Below are 26908 nucleotides of genomic sequence, written 5' to 3'. Positions count from 1 at the left end.
GGTATTAATTGCTATATTTTTTTTTATTTTTTTTTTTTGTTCCTTATGTTCTGATTTTTTTGAAATATTTTAAAACTTTTTTTTACTTTTTATAATGCACAAGCATTGCAATAAATTATACTTGCCAGTGCCACACTGACAAAAGCCTCTTAGACCATGCTCCTGGCATGGTCTAAAAAGCTTACCATAGCTTGCTGACCCGGACATCATCATCACGACCTTGAGTTACCATGGCAATGATAGGGCCCCCGTGATCATGTCTTGGGGTCTCGATTGAGTGGGAGAGCGAGTGCACTTCCTCTCCCAGCGTCCTAAATGCTGCATGGATTGCATGCATGGATTGCCTGCCATACACGGTAATGCCGTAGCCATGTTGTACTGGCATTAATGTGATTGGCCGATCGCATTGATTCATTGGGTCTTATGTGAGACCCAGGAATGACACAATGTCCTCTGGCAACAATTCACGGAGAGTTGATGAAGGAGGGGAAGCTTACAGTAGGGAAGAGAGTATACACTCGCACCCTTTAGTGCCTTTCATGCGGAACTAATGGGTGTTTTTAGGCTTGTTTAACCAAAATACAACATGGTAAGGTAAGGTAAAGGTAAAGCAAACAGTTGTAGAGTGATATCACCTGTGGAGGACCATAGTTATTGGGACCTTCCAAGCCTAAAAATACCAGCCCGCAGCAGCTCCAGAAGTGGCGCATCACATTAGATGCACCAGAGCTGGTGCTTCGCCTAGGCTCTTCCTAATTGCCTTGGTGGGGTGGCAATTGGGGTAATGGTACTTGTGGTTGATGTCAAATGTGTAAAGTCAGCTGGCATCAAGCACAGGGGTTACTAGTGGAGAGGCATTTATTAAACACTACCATTACTAACTGAGTAAATAAAAGGAGCAAACTCACACAAAAAATATTTTATTGTAAAAACACTCCTTGACTCTAGCCCTGGTTCACCAAATTATTATAAAAAAAGCCATGCAAATTTGAAGTAGTCCACTTAATCCGACATAGTCCACCAATGGGAACCTGAAAGACTGACACCATCACCACTCATCACAGTCACATGATCAGTGTTTGTTCAAGCTTTCACACAGCTGAATTTCCATATGAATCCTGCACCTTCCATCACTTGTGTTTTTTATCAGAGCCGCCGAGTGTCGCTGAGTGCAGAGTTGAGCTGGCGGCTCTGATGAGAGTTGTAGTCACTAACCGGCACCTGTGAATAGCTGTAGTTTACTGCTATTCACAGTCACCAGACCTGCCTTTGGGAATTGTGAATTATGACAGAACTTTGTGGAAACATTTTTGTTCAACTTTTTATTTTGAAAAAGGTTTTTTAAAACATATTGTACAACAAACAAGAAAAGAATAACACACAGATATGCAGTTACACGAATAGCTACACCATTTCACATGCATGTTCATTAATAGACTATATCACCAACGATCCAAGCGTCAAATAGAAGGTGGAAGGTGTCCCCTGATACCGGTCTTAAGCCCCTAACGTCCATCGCTTCAATCCTGTATCCGACCCTACATCTGGTATGTGTCCACTAAAGCATCCCAAAGAGACCATGTCACTGTGAACCTATCCATTGTATTATGGAGCTGCGCCGTGAGCCTTTCCATATTCCTAACATCCTTTATTCTGGCATATAGATCTGAGACGGAAGGCGGGGCTACTCTTCTCCAGAACAGTGAAATTAGACACTTGGCCGCAGTAAGGACATGGAGTAAAAGCTGTAGTTCAGGTTTGCTAAGAGAAGACGGGAGGGCATTCAGCAGGTACACTACCGGGTCTCTGGTCACGCTACCCCCCACCAACCTGCCAATCAAGGATTCCACTTCCTCCCAAAAGCCTTCAATGATCGGGCATGTCCAGAATATATGGCATTGGGACGCTCCCCCACGGCCACATCTCCAACACACATCTGGACAGGCACGGTTAAATTTGTGTAGGAGTTCTGGTGTGTGGTACCATGTCATGAGGATCTTCACTTGGTTTTCCTTATAAAGAGTGCAAATCGAGGACTTAAATGTCCTAGCCCATATGACTGACCAAAGTGCATCTGAAATAGGGCGTCCAACCCATCCCTCCCATCTCCTCATGTATGAGTGCTTCAATACTTCAGGCGGGTCCCCGACTATTAGTATGTTATAAATGGCCGAGATCAGTCCCCTGGTTGAAGTCCTGCCTGAACAAAGGATTTCGAATGCTGTGGGACGCCGCACCCCCGCCAGTCCCATAATGTCTGTGAAAAAAAGTGATATCTGTTGGTATGAGGAATACAGGCGAAGGGGTAAGTTATATTGATATCGTAAATCTGAAAATGACTTTAATTTCAGCGTAGCCGGGTTGACCAGGTCTCGAAAACAGTAGAGGCCCGCCTTCGCCCACTGCCCCATCACCCCCGGGTTCATGCCCTTTGTGAGATGTGGAGTGAACAAGAAAGGGGTCAACAGGGAAGACTGTGAGGCCAGCTGGAACTTCATTCTACACCGCCGCCACACCTCCCTTGTAAATGCCATCGGACCCAGGAGTTCTCTGGCTGGGGTTTCACTAGGACGTCCCCATATTAGAGAGCTAGGGTGGAAAGGTGCCATCCAAAGCTTTTCTATCTCCGTCCACCTGTTATAAGCCGGTAAAGTCGTCCAAGACACCAGGCTACGCAGGTGTGCGGCATAGTAATAAAGCTCAAGATTAGGACACGCTAAGCCCCCTTTTGTACGTGGTGCGCATAATACTGAATCTGGGATGCGGTGCCTTCCTGAGTGCCATATAAATTGCAAGAGTTTTGATTGGACTTTTTTCAGTACCCCCAGGGGAACCCGCACCGGGAGTGTTTCAAACATATACAGAAATTTAGGGATAACTGACATTTTAATTGTAGCGATTTTACCCAAAAAGGAAATCTGAAGTGACGACCATTTTTTCAGACTATTTTCCACTTCGCGTATCAGGGGTGGGAAATTGGCTTGGTATAATGTTTTATAACTAGGGGTTATTTTGACTCCTAAATATCGCAGGGAATCTGAACGCCAGGAATATTTGAAATTTTGTTTAAGGATCTGTAATTTAGTGTCTGGGATGTTAAGCGGCAAGGCCTCTGTTTTATCGGAGTTAAGTTTATAGCCCGAGAGTCTAGCGTATTGAGTTAGTACTGCGTGTAAGTTTGGTAGGGAAATGACGGGATTAGTCAGGGACAACAGGACGTCGTCTGCAAATAGGGCCACTTTAAAGGATTTATCCCGAACCTTGACCCCCATAATGTCCGGATTAAGTCGGATATGTGCTGCCAGTGGTTCAATGCTTAGGACATATAGCAAAGGGGACAGAGGGCAGCCCTGCCTAGTTCCATTTCGAATGGGCAGGGTATTAGAGTGTGCATGGGGAAGGCGAATCGTCGCCGCAGGGAGAGAATACAGACCCCGTAGAGCTGAGACAAATGGTCCCGACAGGCCGAAGTGGTCCAATACAGAAAACATAAAGGACCAATCCAGCCTATCAAAGGCCTTCTCCGCGTCTAGTCCCAAAAGAAGTGCCTCCACTCCCTCCCTATTCACCACCTCCACCAGATCCAGGATCCTTCGGGTGTTGTCCCCCGCCTGACGGTAGCGAACAAAACCTACTTGGTCTTTATGGACCAGCTGTGGGATCCAGTTATTTAGCCGGTCCGCCAACAGTTTGGTGAATATTTTGAGATCAGAGTTTAAAAGGCTAATAGGGCGATAGCTCGCACATTCCATGGGGTCCCTACCCGCTTTAGGTATGACAGTTATGTAGGAGTGTAAAAAGGTATTTGGGATGTCCTCACCCTTCATGAAAAGATTAAAAAGATGAGCCAGATGAGGCGACAATTCTCCCAGGAAGGTTTTATAGTATAGGTAAGTAAACCCATCAGGGCCCGGAGCCTTGTGGTTAGGGAGATCTTTAACAATCTGATGGATCTCATCCGGAGTTATTTCTCGATTGAGATCCTCCAGAGCCTCCTGGGTCAGTTTTGGTAGGTGACATTCAGCCAAATAATCATTCATTATTGTTGTTCTATCTGGGTGGGACATTGGTAGTGACGGAGGGATAGAGTACAAGGATGTGTAGTATGCGTGGAAGAGTTGTGCGATTTTCGTGGGATCATAATGAGGGGTACCCAAAGTATCCTTTATGGCGCAGGGAGCGGACGTTATCGTCTGGTCCCGGAGCCTTCTGGCCAGCATCGTATGTGATTTATTGCCATACTCATAATACTTCTGGCGTGAGTAACGTAATAGCTTTTCAATTTTCCCGTGTGAGATCTCTTTTAATTTAGTCCTAAGATCTATTACCGCTTTCAGGCGAGTCTTAGAGGGGCGGGTGTGAAGGCGTTCCTCTGCTGCTCGGAGGTCCGTTTCACATTGATGATAAAGGTGCTGTGAGTCCTTTTTGAGCTTGGAAGAAATGGCTATGCACTCCCCTCTAATAACCGCCTTGTGGGCTTCCCATATCACTGGGAAAGATGGAGGGGTCTGAGAATTCTCCGCAAAGTAATTCTGTACAGCCTTACAGATAGATTCTCGAGAAGTGGGGTTAGTGAGTAGAGATTCATTTATTCTCCAGTGGGTTCTTTTTAAGGGAACATTTGTTAAATTAAGGTGTAGTAGTAAAGGGGCATGATCTGACCACGTGATGCTGCCTATTTGTGCTTGTCGGAGTGTTCTAAGAGTGAGAACATTACCAAAGAAATAATCGATTCGGCTATGTGAATTATGAGGATGTGAGAAGAAAGTGTATTGTCTTGCTGTTGGATTGTCAATTCTCCACAGATTAAATAGTTGGTATTTATGGATCAGTCTGCGAAATCCCGTGGACAAACCAGATGTCCTATTCAGGCTTGTGGATTGCGAGGGTGCTAGCATTTTATCGGCTCTATGTGAGAACACCATATTGAAGTCCCCTCCTATAATGTGAAAGACCCCCCGGTCTGACGGGAGGCGTGAGAGAACCGAAGCAACAAATCTATTCTGATTAGAGTTTGGAGCATAGAGGTTACATAGGACCAATTTCTTCCCATTCAGCGTGCCCTGGATGATCAGGTAGCGACCTGAGGGATCTGCTTCCCACTTACTCACTTGAAGTGGGCAAGTGCGAGAAATTAGTATAGCCACCCCAGCTTTCTTTTTGATATTTGTAGCTGAAAAGGATTGAGGAAACCAATGGCGGGCAAAGTTAAAAGAGCTTTTTTCCGTGAAGTGTGTCTCTTGTAGAAACACCACATCCGCCAGTGATTTTCGCATCTCCTGAAGAACCAGCCTCCTTCTAACATCGGAATTCAACCCCTTCACATTAAGGCTCATCAACACAGCCATCCCGGTGTCTTAATGTAAGCTAATGTCAGGGCTAGTGTTTGAGATTGTCGTCTGATGTGTACGGTAGACATACTCCCTGGATCCTTCCAAAACATAGTGCCTCTACCATAGTGTGTTGCATACCTGTGAGTACAACCAGAACAAAAAAGAGTAAACCAAAACATCTCTACGTTCTATCAAAAAATAAAAATTCTTCAGTTACACAATAAGGGTATGGAATCAACCCCGACCGTCCACCACCCCCGCCAGCAGAGTCGACCTACTTTTATACAAAGTTAAGGATACCTCACCAAGTATAACCTGCACTATAAACCAAAGTGCGAATCAATTGGTTCGACTCTGCAGAAGGGTTAGTGGCGGAACCTCACAATCCGGACTAGGGATCCAAACCCCCCCACACCCCGGAGTTTTGTATAAAGGAGAATGTCCCAGGAAAATGGGAAGCAATATAAACAAACCAGTTGACCCTCTGAAATTTCCATCTGAGATCAAAAAAGAAATGACCGTAAAGTCATATGGAAAAACATTCAAGTAGGTCCTTCTGCTCTTGGGCCTCTAGGTCGCCGTTTACGTGCTGTTGTGGCCGGCTGCCACGTCTGAGGGAGCTGCTGTATCTGTTGGGGCGAAGTCCAATCTGGCAGATCCGGGACAGGAAGGTCGAATGCCCGGCAAAATGATTCCAGGTCTGCAGGTGTCCGAAGGCTGGCCGACATCTCCCCCTCGCCGTGCAGATAGACTGAATGGGAACCCCCATCTATAGAGGATATTATTGGCCTTTAGGGATGACAGCAATGGGCGGAGGGCCCTCCGCTGCTGTAGGGTCAACCATGAGAGATCCTGAAACAGCTGAATCTTAGCATTTTGGTACATTGCTTGTTTTGGCGGTCGTGCTCTGAACATTATCTCCTCTTTAAGCTGGAAGTCCACAATATGGCAAATAATGTCTCTCGGGTTCCCTGTCAGATTTTTGGGGCGCAAGGCCCTATGTGCTCTGTCCATAGGAATTGGGCTATCAGGAGGGCGCTGGAGGAGAGAATTAAATATGGTCTGCAGAATTTTGGTAACGTCCTCCTTCCCTTGAGTCTCAGGGACCCCTCTGACCCTTATATTGTGGCGTCTACCTCTGTTGTCGAGATCTTCAATATGACGCTGTAATTCTCTTATGGCGTCGGCTTGAGAGGAGGTATGGGACTGGAGGTGGCGAATGGTTGATCTAGCATCATTATGATCAGTCTCCAGCTGGTTTATTCTTTTAGAGACCGATACCACATCCTGTCGGACTGCTGCAATTTCAGACCTGCAAGTATCTTTCACTTCAGAGATAAGTGCTTGAAAATCCTTTTTTGTAGGGAGCTGACGTACAAATTCCCACCAGTCTGCTGGAGGGCATACAGGCTGCGGGGGTACGGGTCCAGCAGTCAGGGTTCCCGGCGGCCCCCTCATAGAAGCTACTCTGTCAGGCGAGCTCAGTGGGATCTTAGAGTTCTCTTTATGTTGCATTACAGGGAGTGGGCTCCTTGGCCCTGCCTCCCCAGATAATTTCTGGTGCCTTTGGGGCATTGGGGTGAGAGTCTCGCTTTGTAACATTGGTGGTCCCAGTGGAGAGGGCAGGGGGGCATCTTTATGGGGTTCTGGGTCATCCCACACAGGCTGGGGGATTGTTGCAGGTTGCCGGGTCTCCCTCCTGACCTCCCGGGCCTCCTCCTGTGCCTCTCCCCCGTCCCCCACTAAGCCATCCACTATTCCACTGCCGGAGCTCCCCCAGTCTTCAGCTCCATCGCCCCAGACTAAATCACCAGACTCCCCCTGTGGATGTGTTGTTAGAGCCGACGTACTCCAGCTACCACCATTTTTCCAGGATCTCTAATGGGGGGAGGAGCGGCATTTCCCCCATCTCTGTGCGGCCGCCTGAGCTCGCCTCTAGGGAGAACGTATATCTCCTACCCGGTCCTGCAGTCCGTGGGCGCACACTCTCCGCTCGCTCACCGCAATCCTGATCCCGTCCACGAGCAGGTGAGTCACCGCGCGTCTCCTCTGCTGCCGCCGCCATCTTAGCCACGAGATCAGCTCCCCTCCTGCCGGCATCTGCGGGATCTTCACTCCTACCATCTGTGCTGCGGCCTTCACCAGCTTCGACATCCCCTCCGTCCTCTGCGATCCGCCCCAGTTCTCTGCATCTGCCGTCCCCCATACCTCCCGGAGCTGCAGCGGCTTGTGGAAGCAGGGGATGCGGCGTTCCCGCCATCCGGGCGTCCTCCTGTTCTTGCTCCCCTGGCGGCTCCTTAAGAAGATAGGAGTCCAGGGTGAGCGGCGCTGGGGCTCCCGGGTCTTTAGTAACCTTTAGGGGCTTTCTCTTCCCCATCCTGGGCACTCCAAGCTATTGCAAAGGGCTTATTATACTCCCGGGTGTGGGAGCTCAGTCCTCAGACGTCCTGCTCCATGAAGCTCCGGCCACGCCCCCTCGTGGAAACATTTTTGATAATAAATATGTAAAAAAGGGATAGTGTGGGGGAGTCTTTTTTCAAATAAACTATTTTTCCTGTGTGTGTGTGTCTGTGTGTGTTTTCCTTTTAACTTAATAGTTTAGTAAAGGGATATAGATGTCCGAGCTTATGCCACCTGACATTACACAGCTCACATCAACACCAAAAAATATTACTCCAATTGCCACTGCACCAGGGCAATTGGAAGAGTTGGCACATTTAATGGCTGTGCCAAATCTGGGATGGCTGCGGGCTGGTATTTTTAGACTGTGAACCGCCAAATAACTATGGACCTTCCCAGCCTAATAATTCCAGCCCCCAGCTGTCTGCTTTACCTTGGCTGGCTATCAAAAATGAAGGGGAACCCACATTATAAAATTATTTATTTATTTAGTTTCCAGCAGTGACCCGGGAGTCAGAATTGCATCCAGGAATCTTGCCCATGCTGTTCCCATTCAATTTGAGCACTGTTTCCAACTCTTTCAGAGATTTTCTAGCCCTTCTGTTAGGGTCTTCCGTAAAAATGCTCCAGTTTCCTAGTGACTTCCATTATGCTTGTTACTCAAGTCAAGCCTGTCCGAGTGTCCAACCTTCTCCATTCGAGTAACGAGAAATTGAGCATTTTAGTGCTCACTCATCACTAATGCTGACCAATCCTAAGCAGGTAGCAAAACTCAAGTGAAAGAAGAATACACACTACCATAGCTCAGATCAAGTTTTTCAGTGCGTGAGATATAATAATACAGTCATGATCTCAGCTTTAAATGTCCTATTTTTTTTCACTAAAATAAGCCACTGGCAAATTAATAAGGCAGAGTCAAGCATTCGTGTGTATGAGGAAGTCGGGTGAGATTAACAAACTACACTTAAGGTGTATCAGCACAACAATATTTCTTTTCAATGGAGCTGGTTGATGGCTTATTCTTTTGCATGCTGACTTTAGGTGTAGTTTTTATTAATCCCGTTTTGGGGTACATACCACATTTACATTGTTTGTTTTTTTTAGTGAAGTGTGTTGGACCCGATGGCCCTTGAGGTCCCTTCCAACTCTACCATTCTATGATTCTATAATAAATATATAAATATATATATATATATATATATATATATGCTTACTTTTTAATTGAGAAAAGGGTGTATTTTAAAATTTTATATATATGAATCTGCTTTAATTTTATTGCTTTTCCAATATACTGTAGTGCTAGTATGTTGCTGTATATAGTGAAATTGAGGTTCAGTAGACCTGTGGCTGCCATAATTCATTGCCTCCCCGCAATCGCTTGGCATAGCCGACATCTGCCACATAACGAACATGCTAAGCTCCTGATCTCACTCAATACACACCGCAGCCACTTGTAATGATAATGTCATCACAGGAGGTTAAGAGGTTAAAAAATATATATGGTGATAGACCAGGGAAAAAACAACTTTCCATGAAAAATATTTCAAATGATCAAGAATAGGGAAGCCTATGAATGTCAGATTACAATATACAATGGCTGGACAGGTAATCTAAGGATAATCTCACAAAAGCAAAGAGATGTATTTTGGGTGGAGATGCCTTTTAATATTTAACAGATGACATATGGGGACAGTTATAGAAAAGAAAATCCATACAGATAAAAACATTCCATATTTAAACTTTGGAGTAAATACACCGCACCCTGATCCAGCTGAAATGTGTCCAAACATAGTGGAGTATCAGAGATCTCGTGAGCGTCTGATTACTCTTTACAGCAAAAAAACGTAGGCGTGTTATTGTGTCAGTCCCTAAGCCTAAGGGTGGCCATACACATTAGATTAATGACAGCCAAACATGCTAACCAACTGATGAGTTTTTGAGGTTTAGCCAGTGCTAACTTGTGGATAAAAGGATTTGGCATACTGAATTTCCAATAAATTTGTTCTTAAAGGATATAGGCCATACCAGAGATGTTGGCAAAGGTTTCCTCACATCTCCCCATTAAGAACACATCCACGTTTCATGTTTGGAAGGTAAAGTAGTATAATTGTTGGTCAAGCAATTTATTCATTGTATTTTGCCACCACTAGTCATTAGATTGACAGATACCTCCTTTGACTTCCCCAGGAATGTTTCTGGCAAATCATGGATAATTATTTCAAGACAGGGGGAGAAAGCAGGCAACTTAAGAAGCTGATTATCTCTTGGTATAACTAAGGATTATAAAAGCTGAATCCTAACACGCCAATCCTCATTCCATAGATAGACATTTGAGAGTATCCCAAATGATTATGGTCAGATCCATATTCATTTAATGCGTGTGCTCTAATTTTCATAAATAGATAGATATGAGATACAAGCACATCTCAATAACTTAGAATATCATCATAAAGTGTATTTATTTCAGTAATGCAATACAAAAAGTGAAACACATATTATATAGAGTCATTACACACAGAGGGATCTATTCCTATATATTATATAGAGTCATTACACACAGAGGGATCTATTTGTATATATTATATAGAGTCATAATGTGACGCCCTGGCACCGCCAGGTGGTCACAGAAGAATAATTCACCCGACATAACACCATCCCACACTAGGTACCGTCTGCCACAAAATCCTAGCCACACCCTCCTCAGGGTAGGAAGGACACACCAGTGGGCAGGACCAGGCGGATTGGGAGCACCCACCTAGGGGTCTTGAGGATCCGGGGGGGGGAACACAGTAGTTCAAGTTTGAGTAGTGGAGAGTGGAGGTCAAGGCTGAGCCTAGTGGAGGGTAGCCTGGGTAGTGGCCCTGGTCTACTGGCTAGGTGGCAAGCAGTGGACCGTGTCCAAAGGCGACAGGTGTCCGGTTGCGGGAAAACCAAAGTGGAACGGGACAGGGTTGGAGCCCGCCGGTACCGACAGCGGAGATCCGGTCCGGAAACCATGCACAGGCGGGGTACCTGGACCCTAATTAGAAGACGGTTGCAAGCCCCTTCTCTAATTCACCAGACCGGGAGCAAGGTTCCAGACATTGCTCCAGAAGTGTTAGCCCAGATAGAGCGAAACGGCAGCCCACCGCGGGGGATAGGGTATCTGCAAACACCCACTGAGATCCCAAGGGTCAGTTTTCGCGGGCACGTCTCCCAACCAGAACATACCGGGAGCAGAGTTCGCCGTTCCATACAGAGTTGTCCAGAAGTGAGAAAAATTACAGAGTGCCGGAGGAAGGGACATCGGTACACCAGCCAGTTGTGGGACACGAGTACACCTGGATGCGGCAGCCGGCCACTGACACCTTGGTTTACCAACAGACTTGTGTGCAATTATTCCACAGTGAGTACACCAACATTCCCCGGTCCGGCCCGGCGCCCCACCTCCGGCCTACATCACTCCCCGTGTCCTAGACATTGAGCCCCAGGGCATCCACCCCTACTCACGGAGGGGTTAAACAACCAGCTGCCACTCCATCGCCCCCGGGTGCCTACCAACAGCAGCGGTGGTACTCTATATTACCACACACTGTGAGAGGCGTCACAAAGTATCTACAGCAATCCCCGTACATATACGTCCCCTTTTTATTTGAGTGTCCGCGCGATCCCCCGGGTCCGGAAACCCCTCGACCAACTGTGGATCCGGATCCGAGCAGCCCGACTGCTGGCGTGGGGGCGGCACAATTACACACAGAGGGATCTATTTCAAGTGTTTATTTCTGTTAATGTTGATGATTATGGCTTACAGCCAATGAAAAGCCAAAAGTCATTATCTCAGAAAATTAGAATATTAAATAAGACCAACTGAAAAAAAAATTTAAACTCAGAAATGTTGGCGCCTACTGGAAAGTCTGTACAGTAAATGCCTGAATACTTGGTCAGGTCTCCTTTTGCATGAATTTCTGTATCAATGCGGCGTGGCATGGAGGCGATCAGCCTGTGGCACTGCTGAGGTGTTATGGAAGACCAGGATGCTTTGATAGCCGCCTTTAGCTCGTCTGACAGAAAATACCCAAAATGACACCATTCTAAAAACTGTACCTCTCAAGCTACTCAAAACAACATTCAAGAACTTTATTAACCCTTTAGGTTCTTCACAGGACCTAAAGCCCTAAAGCAATGTGGAAGGAAAAATTGAAAATTTAAATTTTTCCCACAAAAATGTTACTTTAGCTTCAAATATTGCATTTTCACAAGAGTAACTGGAAACATTTCACAATACAATTTGTTGTGTAATTTCTCCTGAGTACGCTGATAGCCCATGTGTGGTGGAAAATCACTGTTTGAGTGCTCGGAAGGAAACAAGCATCATTTGACTTTTTGAATTGAAAATAGGTTGGAATCGTTAGATGACACTATGTCATGTTTGCGGATCCCCTAATGTGCTTAAACAGTATAAACCTTCCACAAGTGACCCCATTTTGGAAACTAGGTTCCCCAAAACATTTATCTAGATGTTTGGTGAGCACTTTGAACCCCCCCCCCCCCCAGGTGCTTCACAGAATTTCTTTTAGCCTCAATTTTTTCATTTTCACAAGGGTTACAGGATAAAATAGACCACAAAGTTTGTTGTGCAATTTCTCTTGATTACGCTGATATGCCGTATGTGAGGGAAAAACCCTGTTTGGACACACGGCAGGGCTTAGAAGGGAAGTTAGTGTCATTTGACTTTTTGAACGGAAATTGGCTGGAATCGTTAGCTGACACCATGCTGCATTTGGAGAGCCCCTGATGTGCCTAAACAGTAGAAACTCCCCATACGTGACCCCATCTTGGGAACTAGAACCCCCTGGGAATTTATTTAGATGTGTGGTGAACACTTTCAACAACAAGGTGCTTCACAGAGTTTAATAACGTTGAGCCGTGAAAATGGAAAAATGCTTTTTTTTCCCACAAAAATGTTCTTTTAGTCTCTATTTTTTTCATTTTCACAAGGGCAACAAGATAAAATAGACCTAAGAATAGTTGAGAAATTTTTCCTGAGTACGCTGATACCCCATATGTGGTGTTTGGGCGCACCGCAGGGCTCGGTAGTGAAGGAGCATCATCTCAGGAAGGACATTGCAAATTGTAACTGAAATGTAAAAATGTGTGGATGGCCTCAAAACCTTTACAAGTCATAACCATGTGGAATAATAGAGTGTTAAATAAAATATGAACACTCCAATTTTGACGAAGTTCTTGATTCTTCACTGTCCCCATGTGAATAACCAGACCTCCATATTAAATAATTTCTACAGCGTCTACAGGAGTCCAATTGGAAAATGATGAAGTGCGGTTTTGGACCATAGATTGTTGGGTGTACAAATTTGTTTGCATCACCATGAGACTTACAAACTGCTCAGAGAAAAAGACTGGGCCCCTTTATTTAATAATGTCCCCCATCCTGGGCCCCTTTTATTTAGAAGTGCCCCAATCCCTAGTCCCTTTTTTTTAACAATGTTCCATATTCTGAGCCTCTGTGTTTAATAATGCCCCCATTCTGGGCCTCTTTTTTTAATAATGTCAACAATCCTGTCCCACTTTTTTATCTTTTCTTCCTGACTAATTCTTCTCCAGTTAAGCATTTTTCTAGTGTCTTTGTCAGTATCGGTTGCATGAAGTCATAGCTGCAGCCCATTCCGATGTAACAGGCAGCCAAGCTCCTCCAAAATGGCATAGCTATAACTATTTTTGCACAAACGTTTGGTGTGAGGGTGTGTCGCCCCCGCGTCAGCAGCCAGGCTTGTCGGATCCGGATCCACGGTGGCTCGAGAGAGCTCCGGACCCGGGGGGGTGGGGGGGGTGTCGTACGGTTCCTCAAACCAAGAGGGGTTATGTACAGGGGTTGGTGTGGAAAGTTCGTGATGCCACCCGTGGTGCGTGGTAAGGTGGAGTACCACTGCTGCAATTGGGAGTACCCGGTGGGGATGGTGTGGGCAGCTAGGTGTTTAACCCCTCCACGGGTAGGGGGATGCCCCGGGACTCGGTGAAGGTGACAGGGGGGTGCGTTGGGACGGTAAGGGTCACTTGCGTACTCACTCAGTCCAATAACACTGACACCAGCAACTGTAGTAAACCAAAGTTCTGGACATCGCTGCCGCTGAGGGGGAGCATGCCTGGGTCCCATGCTCGTTGGTGTTGCTTGTTGGCCTGTGAGCTTTCCCATGGCACCTTGTCTTCTAGTTGGTCCCTTTAGTGTGAAACTAATCGGGGCCTGCTCCCCAGTATGGTTAACTATGTGAGCTTGCTCTCAGGGTTCACGCTTGGGATTTTCTGGACCGTGTAGTGGAAAGTCCAATCCCCCTTGTTGCGCTAGTACCCCGATTTTGGAGCGGGTGGAGAACGGATCTTGAAGGCTCTGTCCTCGTCGGGTAAATTGTCAGGACGCCTGAAGCTACTCCCTGACCTAGGGTCCACGTACCCCATCGTGTCCTGGCCCCTGCCCGGAGATGGCTCAAGGCCGCCGGCTGTCCTCCTCGACAGTCTCCTGCGACCGGGGTCCAGCTCCTACCAGGCCCAGACCAACGTCTGCTACCTAGTAGTTTGAAGGAGCCCAGCTCCTGACCTCTCCTCTTGAGAGTCACTCCTCAACTCCCTGTCTCCTGACACTCCTGACCTCTCCTTAACCAACCCCCCAAGTGGGCGACCCTATTCCACTCAGGCCGTCCACCGATGTGTCTGGTGGGTGTGGTGCAGAGTGTTCCTAGGATTTTGATTAGCATGTTCTTGGCAACACCAAAGGTGAGGGACCCGTAACCAAGGAGGAGGTGGATATTGCACAGAAGGGCAGATTGCACAATACCCTGTGACGACCTGATAGGCCAGGGCGTCACATGTATCTTAGCCATTTCCCCAAAATGTCCCAGGAGCCAATTTTGAATATAACAATGCACGTCCACATTGTTCGTGCAGCCTGTGTGGTCTAAACGTGGTGCCTGCAGCATCTCCGGACTTGCTTCCCATCTAACACATCTGGGTTGATTGGCAATTGCAAAGTCAGCTGCCAACAACAGATCTTGATGATTTACCAAAGTGCATTTCAGTGTGGTATACAAAGTTCTCATACTCCATAATTATAAAAATCAAGATATTTTGAACATTTCGTTTCCCTTTTTCAGCAATTGCATATCACTAACATGTCTACACATCCTGTGATTTCCATAATTCCATGACTTTTCCTTTTTGATGTTGCAATTTCAATGTTAAAGGGAATCTGTCACTAGGTTATGGCTCCCCCAACTGAGTGCAGCATATTGTAGAGACAGAGACCCTGATACCAGTGATGTGTCACTTTCTGAACTGTTTGCTGTCATTTTGATAAAACTAATTATTTTCTCTACTGCAGATCTTGCAGTTATACAGAGCTCATGAATATGCTGCACTATCTACAGCACGCCACGTAGTCTTTTAACGATAATCAACTGCTGATTAAACAGAAATGTTATCAAAACTACAGTAAGCAGCTCAGTAAGTGACACATCGCTGGAATCAGGGTCTCTACCAGGGGGCAAAAAACTGGTGACAGATTCCCTTTAAAGAGAGTATTAATTTTTGTTCTAAATTAAAAAATAATGTTGTGTAGCCAAGATTATAATATCTGGTAAAGACAAGAGCCCATGAATTACATTTAAGCAGGTCAAACACATTTAGTCACTTAGTACATGTATTTGACCTGCTGCTTACGTGTTATTCATGGGCAATTATTGACGGAATTATTTTCTAATGGTTGTAACTGTTTTTTACACCTTGGACACACCGGTTATGAGCTTAACAGCTGAGTGATAAGGAGACCTGCGTATTATTAATGGGTTGTATTACTAGATTGTGATTCACCGCTTTACTTTTTGGGTCATCATATTCTATAATACATATTTTCTCCTTTATAATTAAATACTTATTCCATTTTCCATGACATTTCCACACCCTCATTCTGTTTGCAGTCATTTTTTATACCTAGCTTTTGATATGTGTATGGAGGTAAAGGGTCATAAGAGTGGAATTAAACCAATCCTAGTTAACAAACATGGGTCACGCACAGTAGGGTTTACTCTGGTGTATCACAGATTGCAGCTTCTGGGCTTATCTCGCCCCATTGTTCAGTGATTCTGGCAGGAACATATAAAAGGGCAGGAGACGAGAGTCCTCCATTCTTGACCTGAAGACCACACTACTAAGAATGGGCGCCGTGGTAAGTGGCCGATATAAGGGTATACATAATGCAGCTGTATTATATGTTATATTCTGAGGTTAATAGGACAAAAGGTTGAAATGTTCTGTAAAGTATAGGATGATAAATTATAGAGTGGTTAATATATGTGGTAGATGCTATATTTGTGCCTTCTCTGAGGCTCACCTCCCCAACTGCAATGATAGAGAGCTCACAGGTCACTTCTTTTCCACTAGTGGTAGTGTGTGGTGGCGTAGCCCAAAGTAGGGGGGTCTCCATAATAATCATCATCCTTGACCTCCTTTGTTCTTTATAGTTCACAGTGGTGTTTTGGTGATGTTGGTACCACTATGCAGGGGCGGACATATCATTGGCACAGCCGCACAGGGACCCAAGAGGCTACGGGGCCCATTTCTACCTCCAAAACAGGAGGAATTGTGTATTTTCATAAGCTCTTAGGCTGCAAAGAGCCCATATATTGTTGCCGCACAGGGGCCCTTTTCTGTCAATGTCCGCTAGTGCCTCTATGGGTTAACTCAGACTAGCCAAACTGAAAATTGATTTATCTATCTTTTCTTTCCGGCTAACATGTGCCGCTTCATTCTCAGAAATAACAATTTAAGTATTAGCACTAGTTTTCTGTCTGTGGTCAAACTAATTCAGTTTATTTTCTAGATATCAAAAACAGTTGTTAGAGATTCTAAAAATCTGATCATTTTTTTTACATTTTTCCATAGTTTCTGCTCTTGGGCTTTTTGGCCTTCTTCATAAACCCACTACATGGAGATGAGGTAAGAAATCAGTAATCCTTATATTGTTTTTTGAGTCTTTTGTTATACTGGCCTGTGTACTTTGTTGGCCAACAATGCGTTGTCTGAATGATATCTTTATCGATATATTCTAAAGAGATGTAAGGTGCTTTCTCATAGAATCACGGTCTTCTCTAGACTGGACAATCAACAATTTGGCCAAATCTTCCATTCTAAGTAGTGTTTGGTAAATTACCTTTCTCTCCATTTAAACTTGTTTTACTGAAATTAAAGGACTATGCCATCTCTATCACAACCAGAAGATAATGGTAGGTTGGTCATGGTCAGCAATACCAGGGTCATAGTTGACCTTTTCAACTCCACACATGACTTTAAAGGGTTATCCCCCCCATAAAAATATTTGATCAATGGTGGCTTTACTACTGGGAAGCCAAACTGATCACCAGAGATCTTAAACCCTTATTCCAGAGGGGTATGAATGAAGCAGTGATTATACACGCTTACGGCAGCTCCATTGAACTTTCTATGGGATTGAAGCAGATAGTTGAGTTCTGTACTCAGGTATTACTATCAGTCCTATATACATTGAATGGAGAAGTGGGGAACATTCATGAACACCACTTATTTAATTTTACGCACTACCTCTACAGCACTTTACAGACATCATCATTACTGTCCCCATTGGGGCTCACAATATATATTCCCTATCAGTATGTCATTTGAGTGTTGGCGCAAACCAGAAAAACTGGTGGAAACCCACACAAACACTAGGGAGAACATATAAACTCCTTGCAGATGTCATCCTTGGTGGGATTTAAACCTAGGACCCCAGCGCTGCAAGGCTACAGTGCTAACCACTGAGCCATCATGCTGCCCAACCACTTCATCCATTTCTCTACAACAGGATCTTGGGATTGCTTTCTAGTAACAAATATGGATCCTAGAAATGTGGCCCCCAGTGATCAGTGCTTTAAACTACAATAAAACCATTTATCATGGATAGAGCCCTTTTATCCTTCATTATCAAAGACTCCAAAAGCCAAGTCAGCCATGTCATCTTCCCAAGTTTGCTTATTGCCGATTCTAGCTTTAAATGTAAGCTCTAGTTATAAGTATTGAAGTGAGGAGAACCCCCATCCTTTCCACCTCTTTCTCCCAACAGCTAATATAGAAAACAAATGCTTTTACATTGATTTCTAGGATAGGTGGTAACTTAACACTAGAACTACTGGACTCGTGACAGCTATATAGAAATACATGGTGCAAAGTAGTCAAAATGACTACCTCAGTAGTTCTAGTGTTAATAGGCGTGGATCTGACCGGTAGTGCAAGGCTCTGAGCTGTCCCATCTGAATGGAGGGGTGGCCGAATTGATTCTTTATGGGACTGCTGAACATACAGTATAGCGCTCAACTTCTTCCCTTAGGAAATACAGTCGGAGTCCAATCAATCGTCAATCTATTCACACATCCCATGTACAAGTGATAACTTCTAAAGACAGGATTAGATCTAGTTCAGGTTTATTTGTGTCTGAGTACCATCAGAATATTAGAGTGATGGTTATATATTTCTCCTTAAATACATTTCTTTTTTTACTGCTGTTGATCTTATTAATTGTTATTGTAGAATGATGGGAACTGCATACTGTATAAGACATAACCCCATGTACAAATGTGTTTTCCAGGCTTTCCAATACTTAGGCACAGGATACAATGGAGAGAATGAATATCACACTGTGAACATCAATGAGCAAGTCAAGGTGGTTGTGTTCAATGTCTACTCTGGTAGGCAGTCCGCCAACGCCGTCTTTGATTACAGCCAGGTACGTCGCTGGGGTGGAAACCTCACCTTAGTGTTTGGTTATTACTAATAGTGTCACTAGATCACTCATTCTATTTTTTGCTGCTTCCAGAACATTGTTGCCTACCACATGCCCTACAAAGGAATCTGCATCTTGGCACACATGGATATCGCCACCTTCCCAGGCCTTGGACGGATAAACGAGTGGATTCACACCAAGAGGGTAAAGGAATATCTAAGAGGGAATATCTTATTTGTAACAATTCCAGATAATCAGGCCTCCTTATTAAACTTCCATGACCTGAAAAAGTTGGAGTGTGATCCATTAAAGAGTAGTTTAAAGAGTAGTTAATCTCTCTCTCCTCTGTCTCTCCTCTCCTCTCTCTTTCTCTCTTTTACTCTCTATCTCTCTCCACCTCTCTTTGTCTCTCTCCCCCTCCCTCCCTTCTCTCTCTCTCCTTTCTCTCTCTCTGTCTCTCTCCCTCCCTCCTCTCTCTTTCCCTTCTCTCTCTCTCCTTTCTCTCTATCTCTCTCTCTGTCTCTCTCTGTCCTCTCCTCCTCTCTCCCTTCTCTCTCTCTCCTTTCTCGCTCTCTCTCCTTTCTCTCTCTCTGTCTCTCTCTCCCTCCCTCCTCTCTCTCTTTCCCTTCTCTCTCTCTCCTTTCTCTCTTTCCCTTCTCTCTCTCTCCTTTCTCTCTCTCTGTCTCTCTCTCCCTCCCTCCTCTCTCTCTTTCCCTTCTCTCTCTCTCCTTCCTCTCTATCTCTCTCTCTGTCTCTCTCTGTCCTCTCCCCCCTCTCTCCCTTCTCTCTCTCTCTCCTTTCTCTCTCTCTCTCTCTCTTTTCTCTCTCTCTCCTTTCTCTCTATCTCTCTCTTTCTCTCTCTGTCCTCTCCCCCTCTCTCCCTTCTTTCTCTCTCCTTTCTCTCTCTCTGTCTCTCTCTCCTTTCTCTCTCTCTCTCTCCGTTCTCTCTCTCTGTCTCTCTCTCTCTCTCTATCTCTCTCCCTCTCCTTTCACTCTCTCTCCCTTCTCTCTCTCTCCTTTCTCTCTCTATCTTTCTCTCTGTGTCTCTCTCTGTGTCTCTCTCTGTCTCTCTCTCTGTCTCTCCCTTCTCCCTCTCTCCTTTCTTTCTCTCTCTGTCTCGCTCTCTGTCTTTCTTTATCCTCTCCCCTCTCTCTCCGTTCTCACTCTCTCCTTTCTCTCTGTCTCTCTCTTTCTCCCCTCTCTCTCCTCTCTCCCTCTCGTCTTTCTCTGTCTCTCTCCCCTCTCTCTCCTCTCTCTCTCTCCTCTCTCTCCCTCCCCTCTCTCCCCTCCTCTCCCCTCTCTCTCCTCCTCTTCCCTCTCTCTCTCTTTCTCCTCTCCTCTTCGTCTCTCTCCTCTCCCTCTCTATATATATGTATATTATATTTGGTTTGAAATAATGTTGTCCAGCATGTAAATTTATGCAACCTTGCAAAATCACATTATTAGAGGAGATGTCCTCATTCCTACAAGAACAAAAATTGAATGCACGTGGCCACCCACTTGCTTTTTCCCAGTCTATTTGCCTGCTTCCACCTTCAGAATGGACTCATTTAGAGTACAGATGATGGCAGTGAAAAGATCAGCACCTGAGTCTCACTATCTTTGAGGATGAACTGCTGTCGGAGACTGTTCTGATAAGCACAACAATCAGAGGAGTATACGGGTGTTGACTCATTACTGCCATCAGCTGTACTTCAACAGTATGTTCTAATATCAATGCAGCTGAAGGCAGTCAAACATATTAGGGCAGGGTTCCCCAACTCCAGTCCTCGAGGGCCGCCAACAATGCATGTTTTCAGGATTTCCTTAGCATTGCTAAGTGTTGGAATCATCAACTGTGCAGGTGATTAAATTATCACCTGTGCAATACTAAGGAAATCCTGAAAACATGCACTGTTGGCGGCCCTCGAGGACTGGAGTTGGGGACCCATGTATTAGGGAAAGGCCACTTACATGTTTTTTTTTCCTACAGAAATATAGCCAAACCGAATACAGTGTTTAACTGATTTGCATAATTAAAGAACTATACATGCTGGACAAGATTATAAAAAAAATAAATTAGTGACTCTTTAACAACATAGATCCAGGAGCGGACATAGTATTTGCATTACTTGTATAGCCACACAGTGGCCGAAACGTAGAGGAGGCAACTTCCATCTCCATAGCAGGAAGCAGCTTCTGCCATAGACATATTATTTCACTGCAAAGAGCCCATATACTGTTTTGAACAGGGACCCAGTTCTGTATGTGTCTGTTCCTGTTTAGATCTATACCATAAATGGGGCTATATGTTAAAATTGTCTTCCAAGGGTTAAACTATTTCCAAGCTCTAACATTTTTACTAAGTGCACATGAAGCTGATGTCTGCTATAGGACCTCTACTGTAATTAAAGGGGTTATTCCCATCCATAAGATCTTATCGTAATATGTAGTAGGTGTAATAATAATAATAATAATAGTAATAATAATAATATTAGCAAATACCTCCAATTAGAAATGTAGTATAGTTTTTCTGATAAGCTTTGTCTCTTACCTCGTGTGCAGGGCATTGAAGTTTAGGTATCCATGATTATGACAAAGAGCAGGTAACTGTCCCTATATGAGTAGACGCAACCATGGATACCTAAGCTGTAATGCCCTGCACATGAGGTAAGAGACAGAACTATACTACATTTCTAATTGGAGGCTTTCGGTAATATTACTATTGTTACACCTACTATATATTGGGATGGGAACTTGGAGTTAGAAATTACCTTTTAATTCATTCTATCCCTTGTTTCTAGCAATACTACAATGAAAATGAGAATTTCACATTTCCATCTATAATAAAGAGGCAGAGTACATGCATTTGATAATAGTCTATAGGTTATGTGACATTAGATCGGCTTGTGCAGTGCTATATCATCGTATACACAATTATAGGATAGTTGATGACAATGTTCTCTTTGTTTTTGATCCTTCAGGAGCAGAAGAAGGATCTGGAGGAGCTGCGCAAACATTACTTTGTGTCTAACGAACAAGTGTATGATCTTGCCCAGTATGGAAACGCTGTACAAAGTCTTTGCTGGGAAGTCCCAACCTATTGGGCACGGGAGGATAGCAGTAAGTATACACCTGGTTGTCTCGTTATTGCCAAGTATATTTATCAAGAACTTCACTAATGTCAGAGACATCGTATAACTCCACTCTATTGTACCCATCAGTTCTATCCCCGAATGTTCACAAACGGCTGTCCATTCAGCATGTTCCTTTTTGGTAAAAGAGTTCCCCTAAGTGTCCAGCTCCTGGAATATCATGCAGTCAGTGATAGTCTGTAGCGGAGCCCAGCGACAAGTGGCCATTTCTGTGGCAGTTCTTATACGGAGGAAAGGAGGTATAATATGGTACTTAGTGACAACATAGAGCTCTGACGTATTGGCTCCTCATGACTAAAGGCCCCGTCACACTAAGCAACATCGCTAGCAACATCGCTGCTAAGGAACAACTTTTGTGACGTAGCAGCGATGTTGCTAGCGATGTTGCTGTGTGTGACCTGGCCCCTGCTGTGAGGTTGCTGGTTGTTGCTGAATGTCCTGGGCCATTTTTTAGTTGTTGCTCTCCCGCTGTGAAGCACAGATCGCTTGGTGTGACAGCGAGAGAGCAACAACTGAATGTGCAGTGAGTCGGCTTCTGCGGACGCTGGTAACCACGGTAAACATCGGGTAACCAAGAAGCCCTTACCTTGGTTACCCGATGTTTACATTCGTTACCAGCGTCCGCCGCTCTCAGCTGTCAGTGCTGGCTCCCTGCTCTCTGCACACGTAGCCACAGTACACATCGGGTAATTAACTGTGGCTAGGAGTGCAGAGAACAGGGAGCTGGCACTGATAGCTGAGAGCGGCGGATGCTGGTAACGAAGGTAAATATCGGGTAACCAAGGTAAGGGCTTCTTGGTTACCCGATGTTTACTGTGGTTACCAGCGTCCAGAGAAGCTGGCTCCTGCTGCCTGCACATGTAGCAGAGTACACATCGGGTAATTAACCCGATGTGTACTGTGGCTAGGTGTGCAGGGAGCCAGCACTAAGCGGTGTGCGCTGGTAACCAAGGTAAATATCGGGTTGGTTACCCGATATTTACCTTAGTTACCAAGCGCAGCATCGCTTCCACGCGGCGCTGGGGGCTGGTCACGGGTTGCTAGTGAGATCTGCCTGTGTGACAAGCTCACCAGCAACCCGTGTAACGACGCTCCAGCGATCCCTGCCAGGTCAGGTTGCTGGTGGGGTCGCTGGAGCGTCGCTTAGTGTGACATCTCACCAGCGACCTCCTAGCACCTTACCAGCGATCCCTATCAGGTTGTATCGTTGTTGGGATAGTTGGTAAGTTGTTTAGTGTGACTCTCTCTCCATTGTGGTTTATTAGTGAACCCAAACTTGAGTGCTCACTTTTAGTAAACGATTTTAAATCTCTTTAGGCTGTGTGCTCACAATGAATTTCTTAGGCCTCTTTCACAAGTCAGTGAAAAACACACGTTTTTCACTGACGTGATGAAGGTGCATATGTCCCTTCGTGTGCTATGATTTTGGCTCTCCGTGATCTCCGTGTGCTATCCGTGATACTACATGGAGATCAGGCATTTATACTCACCTGTCCACGCTGCTGCTGTACATGGTGCTGATATCTCCCACGATGGTGTGTCCGACCGCTGCAGTTTCCCCTCTGCAGCTACTTCCAGGTCAGCTATGCAGTGCATATCCCTGAGTATAATTAGCAGGCCTGGAGCTTTTTTTTTTTAAATGTATGTAGTTTTTCTAGTACGTGTTTCACAGATCACACCATTGTGATGTCCGTGGGACATCAGTGATGCCAGAAAAAAAAGGACTTGTCTCCGAGTGGGACACACGCCAATGAAAAATCACTGATGTGTTTGCAGACCAATTGATTTTAATGGCTTTCCATTTATCTGTGATTCTGGTATGTATAAAACCTGCAACATACATACCAGAATCACTGATGTCTGAAAGAGGCCTTACTCTGATTATTTTCACTGCATCAAAAATGCAGCGTCTTAGGCCATGTTCACACAGGGTGTTTTTGCTGCATTTTTTTACCATGGTTTTACCTTGGTTTTATACAAATCTTGCTAACAGAAAAATGTTGCTTCCTGATATCAGCTTTCTTGGCTGAGACCCCGCCCCTTCTGGTCACATGGGTATGACGTCACCACAGGTCCTGCAAGGTCGATAATACTTATGCTAATTCTAACAGGGGGGGGATAACTATGAATCCCCCCAGATATTATCTGATCCTCAGCTGCTGTCACTCATCAAGCAGCTAATTTTATAAACTTTACTTTCTTGGATTTCAAAACCTAAACATCCGAGCTAACCACTACAGGTATGTATAGAATCAGCCTGATAGTGCCAGTATAGCACTGGCTTTAGGTTATATACGAAAATCCTGGTGATTGGTTCCCTTTAAAGAGACGCTGTCAGCTCACAATGACTGTTCAAACTAAGCACAGGTGCTCAGTGCATCATGGTGTGCACAAACATTTAAGTGCACTTTCCACCGGCTTGGCTTCCTTTATTCTCCACCCTCCTTCTTCATTGATTGACAGCTCTAGCTGAGATAGATGGAAAACAAGCAGGTGGGAAGGTGTACTTAAATTGTCCACCCCATGATGCACAGAGCGCTTTTACTTAGTTTGAACAGTATATGATATTTAGGGTTCTCGGTGCTCCCTTGGTGTGTTAAACAGCTCAGTGTTCAATTCCGCCCAGTAGTTTCCTGGAGGTAGAAAACAAGCAGGTGGGAATGTGTACTTAACTGTTTGCCCACCCCGTGATGCACATATCGCCTGTACTTAGCTTGAACAGTATATGATACTTAGTGTATTCAGAGCACCCTTGGTGTGGCAAAACAGCTCAGTGTTCCGTTCCGCCCAGTGGGTTTCCTGGAAATAGATGGAAAACAAGCAAGTGGGAAGGTGTACTTAAATGTTTGGCTTCACCATGATGCACGGATCACCTGTACTTAGTTTCAACAGTATATGATATTTAGTGTGTTCGGTGCAGCCTTGGTATGGCAAAACAGCTCAGTGTTTCTTTCTGCCCAGTGGGATCAGGTGATTGACAGCACTGTTTTTTCTGCAGAAATTGCTTGCTCCAGAAAAGCCATTACAGTCAATAATCAGTCAAGGAGGGGGGTACATTCAAAACCAGTGGGTGGAACAGTGCCCTGAGTAGTGATGGCAGTCCGGCTCTTTTGGATCGTTCATGGCTCCCTATTAAATATGTGTTCATCCCAAGTGAACACATATTTAAGATATTAACGCCGCCAAAACCCCGTCCACCCGTGGCTAAACCCCACCCACTTACAACTGGCCAATTAAATTGTTGCTTGGGCAGGGTTTTGTTCAGGTGGGCGGGGTTTTGTCTACTGAACACCGGAGTTTTACGGTCAGTGAGAGCCATTTAGACAATTTAGTGGTTCTCAATGGGATGCCGGATCCTGTCAGTCATAGCAGGGAGCCGGATCTTTCGCGACTGACACCTCACTAGCCCTGAGCCTCCTTGCCACACCCAGAGTGCACGGACCACCTTAGTTACTGCATGATTATACTTCAGTTTCTGCAGAACGCAGGCAGAGATTAGAGTACTAAAACATGCAATTTCCATATAAATATATATATATATATATAAAAAAAAAATATATATATATATATATATATATATATATACTTATCCACAACAAGTGCTTAGTTTACAGTGTCAGTTGGAGCTGACAAACGCTCTTTAGTACTAAAATGGTCCACATTCTATGCTTTATCTACAAAACCAACCCATAGTCTGAACAGTTTTGTAAAGTGAACCATGTGATATAATAAAGATAAAATATAAAAACACTGCAATTGACATTGAGTTCTCTTCCGCAGGTCCTAAAGCAGGTTTTGGTGCTGGCGGATGTGCCCGCATTCATTTATTCTGCCTTCATATTGGTCTTTGCGGAGGATTTCATCTGTAATCTCCATTCTGTGAAACATCTACAGATAGTTCGGCGCAGTCTACATTAGAATCTCATTACCAGCTGCCATCACAGCGATGAAACAGTAGAAAATATCAACTTCCATGGTTACAAAGCAATAATAAAAAGAAACACAAAACATAATTGTGTGTTATTTCATATCATAATTGGCTCTAAGGGAAGTAATGGAAATACAAGAGTACCAGTGTTATTACTCAACTTTTAAAGAGAATGTATTATATTGAAAAGGTGCCAGCCAACACTATGACTATATTATATGTAATGGGCTCATCATTTAATTGGTATACTCATCTGATGTGTAAAAACAGCCTAAGCCATCAAAACCATAATACGGTACAAGATCAACAGAAAACAATAAGTCATCAATCCACAAAAAATTGTAGGTTGTAATGCACTGAGTGCCCACTAGATGGTGCATTAACCCTAAGAGAGGGTGAAGACTGAAGACTAAAACTGATATTGGATGGGTTTCAATCATTATAAATTGATACATACTACATCTGTTTAGCTTTGAAGTTGCCACTTCTAAATACTTGATATAATTTTCAGCTTTTTTTTCTAAGTTTTATTTGTGCCATTTCTACATTTTTACTGTTGGACTGCCTAAAGGACAACTATGAGACTTAAGATTTTTGGAAAGCGCTCTACATTATTTTGCTATAGGCCTGAATAATGAAATTGTTATTACATGCATTCTAAAATTTCATATGGCTGACTATAGTTTGTGTCCAACAAAAAAAATTAGAAAAAATATAGTTATGACTTATGTAGTATTGAATTTATAAGTCTAGAGTCTACAGCAAAGAATGACAGTGCCTATGCCAAACCTAATGGTATCATCATCGCACTTGCAGTTTTCAGTAGGAAACAGATCTATTCAAATTTCCTTAGAACTCTTTCTAAAAAAATGCACTAAGACCAAGGCCATGTGCACACGTTGCGATATTCTTGCGTTTTGGTTGCGTTTTAAACTGTACAATGACAAAATGCATGCGTTTTCCTTCCCCAGCAAAGTCTATGAGAAGTCAGAATTTCCATCCGTACGTTGCTTTTTTTAGGCAGCATTTTGTTTGATCAAATATTTGTCAAAATTGTTGCGTTGAAAAAAGCAGCATGTCACATCTTCATTGTGCTTTGTGAAAATTTTCCACCCATTGAAATGAATGAGATGTGTCAAAATGCAACCAAATTGTTTAGCTGTGCGTTTGCACTGCATTTTGGTTGCATTTTGTATCAGTTCTTATCAAAAACGCAGATCTCTCTCTCTCCCTCCCTCTCGGTGTCTCTCTCTCTGTCGGTCTCTCCCTCTCCCTTCCTCCCCCTCTTTCTCTCCTTCATACTCACCGATCAACGGCACCGCGCGGTTGTCAC

General features: G+C 44.4%; 1 protein-coding gene across 1 annotated transcript; it reads left to right on the top strand.

The window, feature by feature from the left end:
- Positions 1-15891: 15891 nt before the first annotated feature.
- On the top strand, positions 15892-25660 carry LOC142301873 (gastrokine-3-like). The gene is made up of 6 exons (XM_075342912.1): positions 15892-15945; positions 16662-16715; positions 18379-18516; positions 18607-18717; positions 21477-21615; positions 25428-25660. Exons 1-6 carry the CDS (start codon positions 15934-15936, stop codon positions 25514-25516), a joined length of 543 nt encoding a protein of 180 aa, XP_075199027.1. The 5' UTR covers positions 15892-15933; the 3' UTR covers positions 25517-25660.
- Positions 25661-26908: the final 1248 nt, after the last annotated feature.

The sequence above is a fragment of the Anomaloglossus baeobatrachus genome, chromosome 4, assembly GCF_048569485.1.
Source record: "Anomaloglossus baeobatrachus isolate aAnoBae1 chromosome 4, aAnoBae1.hap1, whole genome shotgun sequence".
Taxonomy (NCBI): Eukaryota; Metazoa; Chordata; class Amphibia; order Anura; family Aromobatidae; genus Anomaloglossus; species Anomaloglossus baeobatrachus.
The sequence above is the reverse complement of the archived record's forward strand: the minus strand, read 5'-3'. Positions and strand labels throughout refer to the sequence as shown.